Consider the following 12,056-nt stretch of genomic DNA (forward strand, 5'->3'; position numbering starts at 1 on the left):
CAGTGTATGAGAGTCCCAATCTCTCCACAACCTCGCCAGCATTTGTTATTTTCTGTCTTGTTGAACTTTGCTACTAGTGCTGGAGCAAGATGGTTCCTTGCACATTTTATTAAAACACTTTGTCTTCTTGAGTTGCTTTTTGAAATCTTCAGTTCAGCTCTTTTATCTTGTCATTTCTTCCATTCACTTTAGCTACTCTCCATTCAAGAACAAGTTTCGGAGTCTCTTCTGACATCTATTTTGGTTTTTCTTTTTTTCCTCTCTAATGACCTTTTGCTTTCTTCATGGATGATGTCCTTGATTTCATCCCACTACTCAACTGGTCTTTGGTCACTGGTGTTCAGCGTATCAAATCTATTCTTCAGATGGTCTCTAAATTCAAGTAGGATATACTCAAGGTCCTATTTTGACTCTCATGGACTTGTTTTGATTTCTTCGGCTTCAACTTGAACTTGCATATGAGCATCTGATGGTCTGTTCAGCTCCTGTCCTTATTTTGGCTGAAGATATTGAGTTTCTCCATCATCTCTTTCCATAGATGTAGCTGATTTGATCCTTATGTATTCCATACGGTGAGGTCTATGTGTATAGCTGCCATTTATATTGTTGAAAAAAAGTATTTGCAATGAATGAGTAAGTGATTGGTCTCGCAAAATTCTATTTTTCTTTCTATGCTTCTTCTTTGTTTCCAACTTTCGCATTCCAATCCCCAGTAATTATTAATACATCTTGATTGCATATGTTTGGTCAATTTCAGACTGTGGAAGCTGGTAAAAATATTCAATTTCTTCATCTTTCACTTTGGTAGGTGATGTGTAAATTTGAATAGTAGTAGTATTAACTTGTCTTCCTTGTAGGTATATGGATATTATCCTATCACTAACAGCATTGTACTGCAGGATAGATCTTGAAACATTCTTTCTGATGATAAATGTGCCATCAATCCTCTTCAATTTGTCATTTCCAGCACAGTAGATCATATAAATGATTCAAAATGGTCAATGCCAGTCCATTTTAGCTCACTAATGACTAGAATATAGATCTTTATGCAATCTTTCACTTCTGACAAAACTTCCAATTTTCCTACATTCATACTTCATATATTACAAATTCCAATTATTAATGAATTTTTGCAGCTGTTTTTTCCCATTTGCCCCATCATCAAATGAAGGTCCTGAAAGCTTTACTCCATGTCATTAAGGTTGACTCTACTTTGAGGAAGCCACTCTTCCCCAGTCATACTGAGTGTCTTCCAACCTAATGAGCTCACTGCCCAGCACTACATCAGACATTTCACTGCTATTCATAAAGCATTCTAGCAATATATCAGACAGTATTTCACTGCTATTCATAAGGTTTTCAGTGGTCAATTTTTTCAGAAGTGGATGGCCCCATCCTTTTACCCAGTCTGTCTTAGTCTGGAAGCTCTGCTAAAATCTACCACAGGTTACCCCACTGGTATTCACTATACTGGTAGCATAGCCTCCAGCCTCACTGCAACACACAAGCCACCACTGTATGACAAACCGACAGACCAGTTAACACTTCTTTCATTCAAATTTATGCACCAACCACTAAAGCCAAAGATGAAGAAATCGAAGGTTTTTACCAACTGCTGCAGTCTGAAATTGACCGAACATGCAATCAAAATGTATTGATAATTACTAGTGACTAGAATGTGAAAGCTGGAAACAAAGAAGCATCAGTGGTTGGACAATATGGCCAGAAATGATGCCAGAGATCGCATGACATAATTTTAAATGACAAACAATTATTCAGTGCAAATATTTTTTTAAACACCACAAACTGTGACTACATACATGGACCTTACTACATGGAATGCACAGGAATGAAATCAACTACATGTGTAGAAATAGACAATGGAGAAGCACATTTAACAGACTACAAAAAGAAAACAAACTCACTGCCATAGAGTCAATTCTGACTTACAGAAACTCCCACTGGGTTTCCAAGGCTGCAAATCTTTATGGAAGCAGAATGCCTCATCTTTCTTCCAGGAAGTGGCTGATAGGTTTGAACCACAAATCTTTTGGTTAGCAGCCTTAACCACTACACCACCAGAGCTCTTTAAAAGACTACAGTATAGTTTAAACTTAACTTTTATATGTACAGGGAAACCGAAACTTTCTTGTATCTAGCTTTACTGTGATACTCTCTTTATTGTGGTAGTCTGGAACAAACCTGCAATACCTCTGAGGTATGCCTGTATTAAATAGGATTGTCAGGAATGGCCTCTCTCCCTTTTTTAGTAAAGACCTGAAGGAAGAGGAGTAAACATACAGATATCTGGAAGGAGGCTGCAGGCAGAGGCCAGCAAGTGGTAAGCCTTTGTCTTTTTTTCACTGATGAAATGGAAAGCATTTGAAGGTTTGACTAGAATAATCAATCTGACTTATGTCTTAATAGGATCACTCTGGCTGGTCTGTTGAGAACAGATTATAAGGTGGTAAGGAAAGAAGCAGTGAGCCTAATTAGGAGGCAACTGCAATAATCCAATGGTAATTTAGGTAAGAGTGGTAGTAAGTAGAGATGCTCAGATTCTAGACATAATTTAAAGACAGGATCAATAGCATTTGCTAATGGAATGACTGTAGGATTGAAAGACAGGCATCAAAAACAACTCTGTGATTTAGAAAATTGGAAGCATGGAAAAGCCATTTACTGAATGAGGACTGAGGGAGGAGTTGATTTATTTGTAAACAATGAGAATTTTATTTTGGCCAGGTTAATTCTGAAATGCCTATGAGACCATCAAATGGAGATGTAAAGTAGTAGGCAGTTAGATATGTAAGTTTGGAATTCAGGAACAAGGTCTAAACTAAAGACAAAACTCTAGGATTTGTTAGCATATAAAATAGTATTTAAAGAGATAAGCCTGTATTGAGATCACTAAATAACTGAGTATAGAAAAGAGGAAAAAAAAAAGGATCCAAGCGCTGAGCACAAGGTCAATCTTGTATTTTAAAATGGGAAAGAAAAGGAAGGAATAAAGGAGATTGAGAAGGAGTGGTCAGTAAAGGAGGAGAAAAAGCAAGAGGTGGTGGTATCCTGGAAGCCAAGAAAAGTGCTTCGCAGAGAGAAAAATCAACTGCACTAAATGCTACTAACAGGTCAAATAAAATGAGGACTGAGAATTCACTGGAATTATTAGAGAATCATGGTCCATGGTTTTTTCAGGGACACAATCCCATTTAAATATTCCTTGTTCTAGATGAGGAACTCACACATTGCTAGGTTTAATTTGTACTAATTAAAAAAACACTATTTGTACATGAGCCCTGGTGGTGCAATGGTTAAAGCGCTCAACTACCAACCAATAATAGGTCACCAGTTTCAACCTACCAGCTGCTGTAAGGGAAAGAGATGTCGCAGTCTGCCTTCATAAAGATTCACAGCCCTGAAAACCCTATGGAACAGTTCTACTCTGTCCATTAGGGTCACTAGGAGTCAGAATCAACTCGACAGCAGATTTGGTTGGGTCTATTTGTAAACCAAAACTATTACTCCTAAAATGGAAGCAGTAGTAGTTTATCTATTTTAACTTGAGTAGCGCACAATGCTTATTTTGGGTCACTATTTGGTATTCTAAGTATTTTGGTCAATAATCACCTCTGATGTTTACCACTTACACGCTGACTTCATCAAATCACAAACAAGTCCACGTATAAGCATTCCAAGATGTGATCTTACAAGCAGGTTAAAATATAACCACTGGACAGTAACAAATTACTATTCAATGAGTACTGAAGGACACCGGAGAACAGAAAGCTCCTGGGACAAAAGCAGAAAAGCCATAGAGAAATAAAAATATACCCTGGCACAAATGCATGAGTCTCAGTCAGACACACACATACAGGATGCATATTGTGGTCCAAATCTTTTTACTCTGAGCCAAACAATGTAAAAGGCTGGGCTTAGAACAGTCATGCTCTTATCTATTTAAAGATACATTTTTAATACTGGGCTCCTGCTGCTGTGCAAGTTTTCATACGAAAATATTTCAAGTCCTATTCAAAGCCAAAGGAATAGTGTCCTCCAAGTATGCTGGTTCATTTCAAGGTAATTGATCTTTCTCTGTTACAAGAGTTGGTAAGGAAAGTTCCTGACCAGGATGATGAGATAACATTCCCCCCCACGTGTGTCCGTTCAACATGAAATCTAAAAATAAAATGACATACATTCTTCACAAAAGTACAACCATTAATAGTGCATCCAACACACTACAATCCTAATTATTCCATCAAGATAAAAGATATTTTTTGCACTTGATAGTAATTCCTCAAATACTAAGAAAAAAAAGAATAGTTGTAAGTTATTACTAAGTGTGTGTTCATACATATGGACTGACTACATCAACGTTTTTCTGAGCTTCTTTTTGGACATTTCATTAAACAGAGTATGTCCGCTGACACAAACATTTCAGTCCTCTGGTCTCAAACAGATTAGGTAGCAAGTTGTTCCTAAATTTGCCACTATGAGATAACTGGCAGCTAAAATCAGAAAATTCTTGGTATAGCTTAAGATTGATTGTTTTTCTTTTCGGAGAACTTCAGCTAGAGTTAAGTAACTTTCAGCACATACTGCCCCAATTGCAGAGTGAAAAGAAAGAAGCAACAATGCTACTCCCTTTATGTCTACTTTGTACTACTTTCTACTACTATGTACAGCCAACCGCCAGGAAAGGGTACTTTTCACCCCTTCCTCAGTTAACTACAAGGATCCTTGCTTACCACTAATTAGAATACCTTGTAGCATCCTGTTGTGTTACTGAAGTAATTTCTACTTTAATGCAACAAAGGCAGATTTTGTTTAATCCTTTGTCAGTTTAAAAAAAAAAAAAAAAAAGTCTGACCTTTTGATGTCAGGAAATGCAGAAGCAAAGTCCTCCAAGGGACTAAATGAATAAATTACATTTATGTTTTTTAAACAAGTTCAAGCCTAAAATAATCCCCACAACAAGGACACATTAAATGAAAACTTTATTTTAGCATGCTCGTACTCAAAAGATAACAGACTTCTTTTTCCTTTTTTACAATAGACTTCTAATTAGCACAACACTTTTGAAATTAATTTCCTGTGTTTCCGTGAAAATGTTTGGTGTCTACGGGACATGGGAGGGGAAGAGGGAAAGAATGATTAAAAAGCACTCTTCTGCAGAAGAAACATGACTATGTAATTCCTACGCAAATGTTAATTTTCCTAGCATAAAAACAGTGATGTCATTCTAGACAGCAGTACAGCATAGTTATAATGAATACCAGTATTTAAATCACTGACAACTTAAGGAAATTAAAACTATTACTCAAAAATCTCCTCTCCCCAAAAGTACCACATCTGTGGAGAATAAAGTGTGTCCATCTGGGGTTATATATGTACTTAATGTCAACAAAACTGAAGTCATTTTCCTCTGCACAACAGGAAAAGTTTTCTTTTTCTCCCTTGCAACTCTGAGCAATGAAAGCCATGACTTTAAATGGCTCTGTATAAAAACACAAGAAGGGTGGGTCATATTCTATTAGTAAAGACAGCTCAAGATGAAGAACTTCTCTTTCCTTAAAATAAAACCTAAAATATTTCAAAAGAACAAAACACTTAAGAAGATTTCTTATCTTTGGAAATTATTTTGTCTATCTTTGCTTAACATCTCTATTCTAAAAAGCAGATTAATACTTTTTAAAGGAGTATTTTAAAAAGCTTGTATATTTGCATTTACATTGTGGCTCTAGTACCAAAAGTAATCTAACCAAAACCAAACTCACTGCCATCAAGTCGTTACTGACTCATAGCAACCCCCATTTGGTTTCCAAGGCTGTAAATCTTTACAGAAATAGATCACCCAGTCTTCCTCTCGCGGAGCAGCTGGTGGGTTTGAACCGCTGCTCTTCTGGTTAGCAGTCAAGTCCCTTACTCACTATGCCACTGGGGCTCCTACACATTTTTATTTTTTTTCTCCTGTAGCAAATACTAAATAAAATATCCAAACTCTATTCAGGTGAGAGGAACAATATTAATTATTTTTACTACAATATGAACAATATTTACAACACTAAGACTTTTCATTTTTATTTCCTAATCCTTTAGGAATAAACTACAGTATTATTACTTTTTCAAGTTTAAAATTACCTCAAATTGACTGGAAGACCAACTCTACAGCTACATGAAATTGTAAAATGGTTGCAAAATTTGAGAAAGAATGACTATATTCCTTTCTATTAATAATCTAAATAACTAAACTTAGGGAAACTGCAAATATTTCATCCTGGCTTTACTAAATGTCATGATGCAAATTATAGGTCAACATATAAACTAACAATTAAGACCACAACAAAGTGAACATTCTGAACAGTTTAACCAAGCTGGCATAAAGAGCTCAGATCTCTACACCCTAATTAGTTACAAAAATTGCTTAACTATTTAGATTTTCCTTGTTTTATTTGTTACATATCAGGAATACACTACTGATTCAATTTTTACCTGTTTTACACTTCTGGAACTTTCAACCACCAGAGATCAACTGTTAAATTACTTCAACAAGTAGAAATAGTAACACTGCTCCCAAACAGCAATTTCTGCATTGCCAGACACTTATCTAGTTGGTAGATTTATACCATTGTTCATTCTTAGTTCCTTAAATGTAAAAAATACCCACAGAATGGTGGCATACCTCTAAATTAGTTTAAATATAGTACAAAGTTACTTTTAGTTAGGTTCAAGTTTTAAAAAGGCACTGGTCATTCTTCTTAAAGCTAATCTACTCAAGTTCCTCTCCTATTAAAAATAATTAAAAAGCTAATTTTTTTTCTTTTGGAAAGAAGAGACGGTATTTATGTAATGTCCAACAAAAAAGGGTAGTAGAATAATAGGCCTAACATCAAAGCAAGGTCAGGATCATACCTATTGTTAAAAAAAATAACTTTGGCCTATATTAAAATGATGGTTCTTTCTAACACTAGCATAGGTAAATGTCATTTATGTGCACTTTCAAATATAATTCTCATAATAGAAATATACTCATCCTCTACTATGCAAAATAAAAGAACCCCACAAATCACTATAAAGTAGTCCTTATTCAGGTTTAAAGGAAAAAAAAGATACGAGAAACATCCGCTTAACATAAATTATTTGAGATCTGTGTCTGTTCCTTCCTTGCATGCTAGAAAGATGCAAAGACAAACACTTCCAAATATTCAGACAGATCATTCCACAGTTGTAACTTTCATCATAGTTCTCAAAGCAGCATAGTGAGGTCAGTTCACAAACAGCTTAAGTAGCAAAACTAGGAATTGGTGGTAGTAGTATCAGGCTACACAACAGCCTCTCCAAAGAGTATGAAGTAAGAGAACTAAAATGTACTGGCAACATGCCAAAAGGCTAGATGGGCTATACTTTGTGCAATGAATATGAAGAGCTTACAGTATATTCATCATTTCTTAACCTGCAACTTGACTTGACTTGCTTTACACCAAAAATATCCTTGTATAAGAGATATTAACATTATCAAATTTCTCCATACTTCTGAGTTGAAAGCCATCTGAGTTAGCAATGACTTTGGATAAATTAAATACATACCCGAAAAAGAAAAGTATGACTCCCATTTGCGTGAAAATGAAGAACACAGAGAATTACAGTGGTATTATTCTGCACAAAATAGCCTTTATTCTCCAAGGATTATACTACCCTCAGCACAGTTGTAAAGGCTAGTTTTTCTATATTGTCAGTTCTGATGGAGTATCTCGGCAACTGACTGGCATTTAGAATTGGTCAAATTATGGACCAATATTCAAATATAAATTATTAAATATTTTTAATAAAGGATTAATCCTATTAGACCAAAGTGCACATTTTTGGTCAGAAACAATTCCTCTGACATCAGTTTCTGGCCAAAACATGTTACTTTTATAATTTCAACTTGATTGAATTGTATATTAAAATAAAATAATAAACTCTAATTCTTAAGTCTATGGCACTTCCTAAACATATTAAAGAACCAAAAAGAAAATGTAGTTATCTTAGGCAAGAGAATCAGATACAATTCAAATCTATATACATTTAACAGCTATTTTGTGCCAATTATTTGGGAACTGAAGAAACTAAGACAAATATGTCTGTAGTCTCACAGAACTGACCACCAAGTTGGATCACCAACCCATTAGAACACACACAGACACACACACATTCAATGTTCTCTACTAGCTACAGTAGCAAAACCCCTGGTGGCACAAGGAAGAAAATAAGTTAAGTCTGCCTTGATGCTGGAAAAATCTTCAGAGAAGTAGCATCTAAGCTGTCTTGAAGGATTAATATTTCACAAGAGGAATATGTTCCAGACCAAAAAGGACTGAAGGAGCAAAAGCAAGGAAGCACAAAAAAAAAAAAAAAAAAAAATGGCACGTATAGAGAAATGTATCCCCATGGTATATTTATGCTAAGGTATATGCCATGTGGATCTCATGTGGCAGACATAATTAATCAATTAAAAGCATGTTTAAAGCCTAAATGAGGCCTCAGAATCCTTCTCAAAACATAGCACAAAACCAACAGAAGGTTGGTCCAGGAGATGAAACTAAGTAGCATCCTGAGTCTGGGAACAGAAAGTGGTGGGATTCAAGTTTAGAAGGGTAAATTAAGGATAGATTATGAACGGCCATGAATGCCAAGTGAAGAAGTTTAGATTGTTACCCAGTAGACAGCAGAGCTCAACAAAGGATTTTATGAAGAATATCGATGCTATCAATTCTGGCAGATGTGTGAGGAGAAAGAAGGCAAGACTGCAATAGTCTAGACAAGATACCATGAGGTCTGATTTAGGGCAATGGCAAAAATCTACTACAGGTTCTAAAACACAAATGGGTGATTTGGGATTTTTATAATCTGTGGCTTTAAAACAAAAGTTGGAGAAAAACTAACATTCCATTCAGAATTCCCAGATTAAAACATTCAAAAAAGAGAAGACAGGACAAATTAAAGACTGGAATTAAAGAAGTGGATCACAGTGAATCCAAGATTACTCAAGGCTATAAATTCAGAAATAGGTATTTCAGGTTTAGCATCAAGAAAGAGAACATCCTCATGACCAGACTAATACTCAGCAAGTCTTTTCTTCCTCCCGGGGCACTAATACTCTAGCCAAACAACAAATGCTATTCACCTTACATGCCCCTACAATGCAGGGGTCAAACTCATACTGCCAGTGAGACGTACAAAGCACAAACATCTAATTTAAAAACAAAATTTGAAACCATGTAGGAATCTCACTTTACTCAAACACCTAAAACTACACATTTCTTTTAAGAAACATATTCATATGAAATAATTATTCTGGAAATAATATTATTCTACCATTAACTAATTCATAGCCCAGACTTTTCACTTTGAATTCTCTGTGTGGCATACAACCTATCTGTAGCACTGTGGGCGATATGTAAGAAAAGCAACTCTCCTATCACTTCTGCAGAACTGCTTAGTAAATTATTCTAATTACAATTTTTTTAGTTCAAAAGGCCAAAGATAGTGAAACAATTTTTCTATTTTGGAAAAAGGGACTCTAGCTGCTGCAAACAAAGGCCAGTATAGTGATGTGAAATCCAAAAGCATCATGTTAATAGGCATACTAGAAAAGCTGGCATTTCTGTTTTAAGACCTAAAGAGATTCTCATTAAAATTATCCTGTAGTGAATGCCAACAACGCACTTAATACTCATGGACACATATTCAAGGGTTCTGTTTTGTTTGCATCCCAATTCATTTGTGTCCCAGTAACAAACTTTTAATTTGAGATGCTCCTCCTCTTAAAATGAGCTTAAATGAAAAATATGAACTTCAGAGAGAAAATTTATTTGTGGTATATTGCTTATTCTGAGAAAGCAAATTAGACGAACAGTTTATCATAATCTATTTCTTTTCCAGAAAAAAATGGATCAACTAGTCATCAGCAGGGTCTACTTCCCATGATGCCATTCCTTTACTAAATTTTACACATCATGCTTCCTTCAAATCAATCACAAAACTAGTCATCCTAAAACTGAGGCCAAATTCCATTCCAAGTTAATGATCTCCAAACTTGAAATAATGGTCCACTTACTAAGTAATACCAAATTCCAGAATAACCATCCTCCCATACCTCCCCCACTTAAAAAAAAAAGAAAAGTCAGTCTTCTTTTAGCTCATTGTAATGGAATGTGACCTGTACTTAAAGGCTTTTCCATTCCTTATTTACTGCTTAGAGAATATGAAACAAAACTATTCCCTCTGATAACTGTAATAATTTTTTTTTAAAGAAAAAGAGTGAAATGTAGGTGGTTGGTTAAATGATAACAATCAGATAAAAGATCAATTGGGTTACTCGAGTTCTCATGTATAAGTTGTCCTCCTTTAGAACATACATAACACTAAGAAAGATGTATTAAATGACAATTTAATTTTTATTTTTACTTTACAACAGTGGTCAGACATCTCAAAGATTTATGATTTCTATAAATTGGGTAGGAGAGATGAGGTTAAAGCTACAAAATTATACTTTAAACATCTTTCTATAACAAACATATTTTTATCTCTTAAATTACATACTGAAGTACCCACTGTAGAGAGAACAGGGACGCATTTAAGACATGTACTTCAAAGTCTAAAATTAAACATTTAAATGTATCTGGAGTTCAGTTTCTCATTCGTAAAAAAAGAAAGTATTTGACTAGATGATTTTAAAGCTATGTTACTTTAAGCCAAGTTTAAAAATGAACATTTTCTATTATTTAATTCAGGCAACCAAGATAACCCCCTTAAGGATATATTTTACTTACATTCTTCCTACACCTTCATACATGTTAGTCTCATCTACCAAAGTCATAATCTCTGTATCTGTAAGATGTGCATGCTTTTTCGTTCTGTTTAGCTGTTCAATCTGTATGTCTGCAAGCTTCACCTTCTGTTGAGTGTCAATAACTTTGGCTTGAAGCTCTGTAAAGGCCTAATAAAAACAAGTCCTTGATTTAGTAGGTAAAATATTTTACAGGAAATTTTTCAGTCAAATCCAAATATATTAAAACAAAACATGCTAACCCAAAAGCTGTGTTATTTACCAAAGCAAGCATCAATAAAAGTCAGTAACTGTAAACAATTGAGGTACTATGCTAAATACTAAACGTACACTACTCTCAGAAGATGCAATCTATTTGAACAAGTAGAAGAAATGCACGTTAAATAATAACCATATCAAGTAGCAAGTAACCAAAGAGTAATGAAATGCAAGTTAGAGAATAAAATCCAGAGATTCAAAAACAAGAACCAAAATCTAACAACTCACTATATCTGTAGTACACTTCTAAGTTTCAAAACATTTTCCCACGCTAATTTTAATATTAATGAGAATATATATTAAATCTCTCATTTACTCCTATCAATAACCCTATGAATTAGGAATTGCAATTTCCTCATCCACAACTTACAAATTAAGTAATTAAATTTGTTAAGAGATTTGTGCACAAGGTTGCACAAGTTTTAGGTAGAATGGCAAGTACTTCTTCTGACCCCATTTTAGGTATCTTCCATTCTACTGTCTACAGTATTATTCAGAATATATTTTTTAAGAGAAACACCAAAAAGAGAAAATGCAAAGCACTAGTAGAATTCCATCATGATCTTCATACATACACACCAAGCCAAATTCTACCGTGTATGTTTATTTTGGGAACGCTGGTAGTGCAGTACCTAAGCCATTTGACTGCTGAACAGAAGGCTGGCAGTTCTAACCCACCACCTACTCCTGGGAAGGAAGATTGGGCAATCTACTTCCAGAGTGATACCATGGAAACCCAACGAGGGGTCGCTATGAGTTGGATTTGAATCCACCGTACTGAGTTTGCTTGGTTTTTTTAATGCTTATTTTAGGAGCTCTAGTGGCGTAGTGCCTAAGGCACCTGACTGCTAACAGGAAGGCTGACAGTTCAAACCCACCAGCTACTCCTTGGAAGGAAGGTTGGGCAATCTTCTTCTCTAGTGATTGTTGTTGTTGTTGTTGTTATGTGCCGTCGAGTCAGCCC

General features: G+C 35.2%; 1 protein-coding gene across 1 annotated transcript in view; it reads right to left on the reverse strand.

Moving 5' to 3' along the window:
* Positions 1-12,056, reverse strand: part of PFDN1 (prefoldin subunit 1) — a 101,708-nt gene that overhangs the window by 87,476 nt on the left and 2,176 nt on the right. The window contains 1 exon segment of the mRNA XM_007938988.1: positions 10,818-10,984. Coding sequence (XP_007937179.1) covers positions 10,818-10,984 — 167 coding nt within the window.

Source organism: Orycteropus afer, unplaced genomic scaffold (genome assembly GCF_000298275.1).
Source record: "Orycteropus afer afer isolate SDZICR_OR568_19922 unplaced genomic scaffold, OryAfe1.0 scaffold00056, whole genome shotgun sequence".
NCBI classification, from domain to species: domain Eukaryota; kingdom Metazoa; phylum Chordata; class Mammalia; order Tubulidentata; family Orycteropodidae; genus Orycteropus; species Orycteropus afer.